The following is a 9,317-nucleotide window of genomic DNA, read 5'->3' on the forward strand; positions in this document are numbered from 1 at the left end:
TTGTACCTGTAAAATCCATAGATTTAGGAGGTTCCCTAGTGGCCGTTAGCTGTACAAAAAAAATGGGGAAGAAAGTCGCGGCTTATAGTCCGAAAAGTACGGTAATTGAGTATCATTCCAGCCAATAAGAACTGGTTGTGCTGGACTCATTAGGGACTTTGAGACAACACTGAGAATCCACATAGCACAAAGGGCAGCCAAAGCTCTGGTCTTTTAGCTTTATCATCTCAATAAGGACATGATTGAACATCCCATTGAAGAAATGAGAAACCCAACAGGAAGCAGATCACGTAAGGGCATTTAAACAACGAATTTCCAAACTACTACGAGAGCATTAAAACTAGCTATGAATATGAAATAGTTGGCTGGAAAGAAATTGATAAAACTACTCGAAATGGTGTGCTTAAAGTACTTTAAAATAGTTAGCTTAAAGTATCCAAAATGTTTGCTAAAAGTTGTCAACATAGTGCTAAAAGTATTCAAAATAGTTTTATGAAAGTAGTTGAAATACTTTGCTTAAAGTACTCAATATTGTTTGCTTGAAGTAATTTAAATGTCCCTCTAAATAGTTAGCTTAAACTATATGAAATTGTTAGCTATTAATGGTGAAAATAGTTTGCTTAAAAGTACTCGAAATATTTTTGATAAATCTACTGAACGTTTTGCTTAAAGTTCTCGAAATAGTTTGCTTAGTTTACCTGAAATAGTCAGCTCAAACTACGGTGGCCCTGAAAGCTCAATGCACTGAAATAGAAAAAACACCGTTCACACATTTTGACAAAGCATAGCTGCAAGTACAGAAAAGAGAACCACATGACTGGCAAATACTAAATCTTATCTCGAAATCCACTATTTTTCAGGAAAATTCAATCGTATGTAACAGTCCGTTATCTGCGGATGCTCCCGAAGCTTTTTCCGAACAAGTGTGGAAGTGGGTATTGAAAAGGATTAGAGCTGAAAACACATTCCTGCTCCCTAGCCCAGACAAAACACACCATAATAAAATATCCGTTGCATGCACGTCTTCCAAATTCTCGACCTTCTTTTCTCTGCAAACAAAAAGATGGATCATCTCCACTGTTTTCCTTGAGCGAACTTGAGTGTATGCCAATCAATTCAGAGAATAGCAAAGTTATTTGAATAAGGAAGTATGCAAACAAAGAATGAAGAAGGAAAACCCTGGCATGTTTAGCCTTGATCATGGGGAAGATAACTAAATATTTGTTGGGGTGCGGTATTTATTATTGGATACTTCCTTCCCCGTCTATAACAAGCTGGTTCTTTCTTCTGGGAACATCACTCCCCCCGTTTGGTCCGAGGAGAAACAAAACATGGACAGCCTCCCTCAAATGACCTGACGCAGGCTCGTCCCCAGCGTTAGAGCACACTGTGTACCGAGAAGAGCAGACGGTTTCAACAAGAGAGTCTGAGTACAGAGACGTCACGTAGCACACGTCTCTCAGCAGAAGGAAGAGAGGAGGAAATACTGCAAGAGGCTCTAGAATAATCACAATGCAACAGAGAAAGAGAAAACCCATGAATCCAATGAGTAAACATGGACAGCACTTAGAAAAAAAACAGAAAACATGAACAGCTAGTTTTTAAATGTCAATGTTTATGCAGCTTTTACATTTGTCTTTCATGTCTCTGTTGTTTATGAATGTCTGTGTTTTCATTCCATTTGTAGATTTAAATGAATCTATTAAAATGTGTTTTTTATTTTGTATGTATTTTTATAAATATTTAAATTACTTTATTTCTTCTTTAAATGTTTCAGAAAAGAAGAAAAAATCATAATAAAAAAAAAAAAATTCTCGCTATTTTTTCCCAATGCTATTGTAGCAGCCATTATTACTTTGGAAAAACAAAACCATGGCAACAATTGAGCTCTTGTGTCCCCTGGAAACAGTCACTATTGTCTTCAAAGCCACTGCAGCATCCAGAATGTGGTTCTCTTTTCTGTACTTGAAGCTATGCTTTGTCAAAATGTGTGAAAGGTGTTTTTTCTATTTCAGTGCATTGAGCTTTCAGGGCCACCGTAGTTTGAGCTAACTATTTTGAGCTGACTATTTCAGGTAAACTAAGCAAACTATTTCGAGAACTTTAAGCAAAACGTTCAGTAGATTTATTAAAATATTTCGAGTACTTTTAAGCAAACTATTTCCCCCATTAATAGCTAACAATGTCATGTAGTTTAGGCTAACTATTTAGAGGGACATTTAAATTACTTTTAGCAAATTATTTCAACTACTTTTAGCAAAGTATTTCAACTACTTTCATAAAACTATTTTGAATACTTTTAGCACTATGTTGACAACTGTTAGAAAACATTTTGGATACTTTAAGCTAACTGTTTTGAATACTTTTAGCTAACTATTTTAAAGTACTTTTAGCACACAATTTCGAGTAGTTTTATCTATTTCTTTCCAGCCAACTATTTCATATTCAATGCTAGCTAGTTGTAATGCTCTCTTACTGGGAACAACAAGAAGACCACGTTGGGAGTGTTAGCATATTATAGCGGTTAGCTTACTGGCTATTGTGACATTTGATCTACCAACGCTGAAGATCCCATCATTCTATAATCCTGTTTCCATGGTTATTTCCCCTCCTAAACAAAGATGTGGAGATACGGCAGGCTGCAGTCACAGAGATAGTGGCGGGCAGCCTTCAGGTCAGAGGGATAAGCCATCTATTAATACTGCGGCGCGGCCGGTCATCAGTCGGGAGAATACAGTTTCAAAGGACAGGGTGACTCAGGCCAGAGGGGAACTTGACACATCAGCCGGAGGCCATTCAATGCGATAAGTATCCACTCGCCACAAAGAGCACAATGTTCAGGGTTTAGACTGATGAATGAGAGCCCTTTGACCCAACTATTTTAAAACTCCTATTTAAAGCTATTATTGTACCCTACACCCCACAACCCCATACTGTTAACAATAGACAGCTTATGGACACTTTATGAAAACCGTATCAGAAAGAAGGTCTTTCACAATTCACCTTTTCACCGATATTCTCTAGGTGCAGGTGTAGTATAGGGAAAGGACAATGTTAAGACGTTTGGATAGGATTAAAACAGTCATTTTGTATCATCACCATATCTATGATTAGATTTGTCAAGTATCAGTTGTTAAATCTCTATTTTTTGTAAGTGCAATACTTTCTTTGGAGCCTTAATGTTTTTTTAAAGTCGTCAAAGGTCTAAACTTTCTTAGATTAGTTTATATTCAACAATCAACAGGTATGAGTCCACTTCACAGGAAGCCATAAGGACCGCGCATTTACATATCGGGCCTAATGTGTAGATAATCAGATCCGCAGGACTGCCTCGTCGTGACTGAGCCTCTCAGTTCACAAGCTGCTTTGACATTACCAGGAATGACAGCGTGTGTCTGCTTTACATCAGGTCCTCAGGGACGGGTCAGCTTTCTGTCCCCAGAGTCAGAACTGAACCTGGAGAAGCAGCGTTCAGTTATTATGCTCCAAGTATCTGGAACAAACCAGAAACCTGCAGGTCCGCTGCAACTCTGACTACTTTTAAATCCAGTCTGAAGACTTTTCTTTTTTTGTTGCTGCTTTTAATTTAACTATTCATATCTTAAACTGCACTGTAACTTTTATCCATGTATTTTATCTTTTAATGTTTATTTTATTATCTTTTCTTTTTAATGACTGATTTTTTCGTTTTTTGTAAAGCACTTTGAATGGCCTTGTGTGGAAAGGTGCAATATAAATAAACCTGCCACGCCTCAAACTAGATTAAACCCCAGGATGTTGACTTCCATGAATAGATGGCTGCAGGAATGAGTGGACACCTTGTGCACAATTCAAAATAGCAGCTATAACACGGAACGGACTGTTTGCATGGCTCTTTCGGACCAGTCAGCGTATGCAAATATCCACTTTTGTTTTTGCATACGGCTCGGTGAATGAGGCTCCTTGTTCGTTGGAGTTTTCCAGGGAAAGGATCCTTGCAAACAGGAAACGGTGCTTTTACACCAGAATCCACATTTTGAATAAGGATGGAGGAGTTGGCTCAAACCTGGACATGAATCTGTCAATCAGAGGCCGCTTAACTTCAAACAGGGAGATGACACTGCACTAAAAACAGGCTCAGTCACCTCAGGATATTTTGCATGTGTATACAATCTATTTCTGTATATTAAAACACGCAACTCTAAAGCTGTAGCGCAGGATTCAATGCCTACAGGTCTAATTCTCTTAAAGTAACTTTTGTGATGTGTCAGTACTTGCTTTATCTGTAAGCTTTTTAACACATTCAATTTGACTTTAACAGAGTGTGACTTCATACCGCGTAGACTTAACATATCTCTTCCTCTCAGGGTCAGAATTCGCAGTATTCACAGCTTCTAACCAGTAACTGCAGCCGAGTCCTCCTGTTTAAAGATAAACGTGTGCGTCAGCTGACTTCCCAGAACAGTTGCTTATTTTTAAAATGAAAGGGGCGTGCTGTTGCTACGAGGAAGTGAAGAGGCCTCGAACCAATGCTGTGACTTGTCTGAAGCCGGCCCTTCCACACAGCTCAAGTTACCAAAGTGCATCCGGATGGTTCACTTGGGAAAGGAAGAAAACATTAAGAAATTAAATGGGGGGGGGGGAACGTTTCTCAAAGGGACAGGGCTCATTGTTGGAGGCACAAGAAGCTGTAAGCCCGAGTTACTGCCTCTGGGTTGGGCCATTGTGGTTCAAGCTGGATATAATCAATACTCCCCATCTGAATGTTCGGTATGCAGACAATAGTTTCAAACCCACTCCTTCGAACTATCCCACGACAGGAATGCATTCACCTACTCAAGTCTTTCTACATCTCTGACTGATACGTGTAACTACAACCCTTAACTGCGGCAATAACAAAGTATAAACACATTCTGGTGAGCTCTGCAGTTTCTCTCTACTTCCTCATCAACTTGTTTCTTCAGCTGTGAAAGACAACCGACCGTACATGGAAGACTTTGAAATGTGCCGTGTTAATACGCATGTTGACATCAACCACAGTGGTTTCATTTACAGTTTGACACTTTAGTTATTAGAAAGTGCCTAAATGTGTTATTGAGAATTAACGCAGTTCCATCCACGCAGACGGATGTATTCACGTGGAAATACTGCAACACTGCTAAATAATGCATAGCTCTAATAAGATAGTTGCCAATATATCAAGGTTGCTCAAAGACTTGGTGAACTTTGCATATTCCGCCCCAAGACACTGCCGTCTGTTTTCTGCACCCCTCCTCCAATGCACTCGTGTATAGCGCCAACTGCTCTATGAAATTGCCTCAGCCTCAATCCCCAAATGTGTAACCGCCTGTTCTTCACAATGAAGTGTGCAGGGGGAACCAGGGTGGAGGCGAACATCATTAGCTGCAGAGGAGCACACGGGGAGGTCTGCTGTGGATCATCGCCATGGAGAGGCTGTACTCCATTTCCTCTGCAGACCTCGCCGAGTGTTGTGTTTGTCTTGTAACCCGAGACAACGGGAGGATCTGCACAAACAAGGGTGCAGCCCCACATCATGGAGGATTTCCCTGATTCATAGGGTTCTAACTAATCGAAAGAGAGCTGCACACAGCTGCATCTCATCTGCAAATAGATATAAGGAGTTTAAGGACAATAAGGGCGAAGATATTGTTGTAGTTCTAGATTAATATTACAAAAGCAGGGTTGAATTACCGTCTAGTTAACTTGAGAAACACTATAATAATAAACATATAAGATGTTGGGTTAGTAAAAGAGATTAAGGTTGTCACTTTGCATCAGAGAGCTTAAATAAACACCCACCAATAATAAATATACCCAATCAAATGATATATTTGCTATGATAGTTTAACCGAACACATTCTTTCAGGCAGCTCAGAGGCTTTCACACCCAGGAAGTAGACAGTGTTGTGCAATTTTTGCTGATGCCGTGAACTGGTTTTTACCCCACTTTCACAATCTGCTGTTGTGCACCAGCTCTCTGCAGAGAACACGCCATGGCTGCAGACTCGCAGTAGTTGCGGATGCAGCTGAGATCTCGGGTGCTGCCACAGCCTCATCGCATTTCGAGGAAACGACAGCCTTTGTTGACTGATGGGGTTGTGGTGTGAATAAACACCAAAAGGTCGAGGAGTGCGGAGGCGTGGAACTACGACTGAAGACGAAACCTGTCTTTGAAAAGTTCGCCTTCACAAAAAGACAGTATCAGAAAAAACATGTGAATTATAATTATTTTTTTATTTTACAACTTGTACAAATGTGTTAGCTTACAACCTGATCCAAGTCTGCTTTCTGTGTCAAGACAAGCAAACTTCCCCAACTTCTGTCATCTGTGGTGCTTTGGACCAGCACAATCTACCCAACTCAAACGCCTGGGTTATTTCTTCCATCACTCAAACTTTCCAGGCTACTGTTTAGAATCAACATTTTCAGGAAGCAGAGCTACACTCATGCAAATCCCCTCCTCTCGTTGAGGTAACACGAACCTGGGGACATGAATTGGCTTTATGAAAATGGGCTTCATGAAAATGGCTGCTTTAGGTTCCTGCTTTGGTCTAGGGCTTATTAACAACAGACCATTACTGCTAGGGAATTTTACAAGAATTATGATAGAAAACATAATCAGAAGGGTCAACTGACTGCCCATCCCCCTCGTTTCAATTTGCATAGGAAAACATTTTTTTTTTAGATTATAAAAATAATTTCTCTGAATTTAAATAATGTTTACTTCTTTCAAGTCCAGTCATTTAGGTCAACTTAGTGGCAGTTGGGGGTGGAAGATGAAAGGAACCTCGCATCAGCAGTTAAGTCCATTTAAGTCCAATTTTCAATGTTGAGAGATGTTGCCAAAAGTAGGAGAATCCACCCAGTGAAAAAAAGGCTCAGAGTGTCCAAAAGTTCACCTGATCAACAGGGCAAGTGTTGCCCCAATACCAGCAACTCCAGCAAAGGCCATGAGCGTGTTCCTCACCGTGGACTCGGGGTCTGCTTCCCGAAAGAACTCAACGAAGCCATCCTGCAAATAAAATGAATAAAAATACATTAGATTTACATTATAAAGTGAGGCAAAACTGCTTTGGACTTGTTTGACTTGTTGCACAATAAAGGGCAGTTACACAACTTCCTGTCACTCGAGCATTAGTCATAACTTACCCAGCCATTGTTTTTGACCAGCCAGTCTCTCTGGTCAGATAGCAAGTATGTGGAAAAACTCCTGGGCCACCAGCTCCACACAGTTCTCCCTCTTTTTCTCTTTCAGGTACTGACAGACCACTGCTCCAAAGGCCACCAGGCTCGCGATACGACCCCAGTTGGTGGTCCCGTCAGCAAAGAGGCTTGTTGCTACTGCACTGACAAAACTAGCGTCATCCTCTCTGTCATCAAGTGACAATTTGTTGATCATACCTAAAAAGAAAACAAGGCCGGGTCAGAAATACATCTTCTAAAAGACTCAAAGGCTTGTATTGTCATATGCACAATGGATGCAGTGTAGCTGTTGGCAAGCAAAGTCTAAAGTCCAAGGCTCTTCCAACAAATGCAACACACAGTAAACTAGAAATAAATATATGGGGAGGAAAAAAGTGCACGGTGCAGGTAAAATGAGGGAGAAGTGAACTATAGAGATGTGGTTGAATTAGATAAAAACGGAATGTAAAATTAAAATCTTGATTGTATGTTTAAAAGGTAAGATTGTGCACATCAACTCAAACGAATTCCATTCAAGTTATGACTGCTGGCTTTAATTTATCTAAGAGGCAGTAAAAAAAAGCCAGTTCAACAATATATATGTTGTGCATAATTAAATAATTAAACAGCCTGTAGCTTTAGCATTTAAAGGCTATGAGTAGCAGTCTTTGAATAATACATATCAATGTATATACTATCATATGTATATATGTTTCAGCTACTGTAATATGTATATATTTTCTCCATATTTTAATACCTGAAAAGCTTCCTATATCCATCAACCAACTTCCATTCAAATTAGTTAACTACTGGCTTACATGTAACTAAGAAATAGTAAAACAAATAGTTATAAAACAACTATATATACACACACATTGTGCATAATTCAATAATAGATATAACACAGCATGTAGCTTTAGCATTTCATGGCTATCAGCAGCAGAATATAGCCCACACACATACGTGTCACTGTTACCTACCATTGTATGCGTATCTGTGCTTAGACAAAACGTTCTCCACCACTCGTTTCATCGTCCCTAGTTCTCTGCTTTCATTCCACTGAGGTTTGGAAAGTCCAGTAAAGTCTCTGAAGAACCGGCCAATTAGTTGCCTGGTGTCGTTCTCGAGCACCTCGTTCCCCGCAGAGCCACCGGACTCATCGATCTCACTGTCCGACTGGAGCTCCGGACTGCACGGTAACGAACCATCTTCAATGTCCTCGCTGTTTTTTAACGCAAACCCATTGGTCGTCTTCACCCCTAGGCTCTTGGGTCTTTTCGGGTTATCGCTGGACACGACGTGGCCGTTGCTGGAGTCTTTCGGTGGGGAAGAAGTGCCTCCTCCAGAGCCGTAGTGCATGGCTCCGTCCACGACTCCATTTTGAGGAAGAATAAAACAGCTCATGGCTCCAGTTACGCTTAAGACTTTTGTTGTCCTCGGAAACATGTTTGGCGATTAACTTTAAGGATTACTCAATGAAAAATAAAGGGTATTGATAGAGAACCTTGCTAGTCTTTGGTTACAAAAAAATTAAGCTAGCCTATTCTCTAACGGTGACTCAATATCCATGGTCGTGATGGGAGTGAAACGGAAGTGAAGCCAACGGTCTTATGAACGGTTCTTATCTTGCGCGTCATTACGTCTCATGCGTCAATATTACGTCACAACGTGTTCTCTCGTCCAAACATTTTTTCCAACTGTTCTTATTTTTCCGAGTTGTTGAACATAAGGACAATGAAATAGGTTGAGAAGAAGGAGAACATGTATTTTTCAGAGTGTGGGGGGTTTTTAAAGCAAACTAATATAAAGTAGGCATTTCATAGATTTTTGGTAATTTTCCATGACATCAAACGGAGAGATAATAGATGACCGGAAACAGTGCCATAAATAACGACTTCTCTTTAGGACTTTAGGACTGTTACAGAGGCAATCACGAACATAGCAGTAATGTTTTTACATCATACTAATAACTAATCCATGAAGTTGAAATACATTTTTAGTAGACTACATTGTAAACTATATTGTTTTCTATTTATACCATGACATTGTATTTTCCAAACTGTTCTTTTTATTTTAAGCTTAAGGAATAGTATGCTTTTATGTCTTCGATAGACAATGACATTGTGAAATTAAAT

General features: G+C 39.9%; 1 protein-coding gene across 1 annotated transcript; it reads right to left on the bottom strand.

The window, feature by feature from the left end:
• Positions 1–6,215: 6,215 nt before the first annotated feature.
• mcl1b (MCL1 apoptosis regulator, BCL2 family member b) lies at positions 6,216–8,780 on the bottom strand. The gene is given in 4 exon segments (XM_034102999.2): positions 6,216–7,012; positions 7,150–7,206; positions 7,208–7,401; positions 8,163–8,780. Coding segments are annotated over 4 exon segments (834 nt in total). The 5' UTR covers positions 8,629–8,780; the 3' UTR covers positions 6,216–6,895.
• Positions 8,781–9,317: the final 537 nt, after the last annotated feature.

Source organism: Pseudochaenichthys georgianus, chromosome 16, assembly GCF_902827115.2.
Source record: "Pseudochaenichthys georgianus chromosome 16, fPseGeo1.2, whole genome shotgun sequence".
Taxonomy (NCBI): domain Eukaryota; kingdom Metazoa; phylum Chordata; class Actinopteri; order Perciformes; family Channichthyidae; genus Pseudochaenichthys; species Pseudochaenichthys georgianus.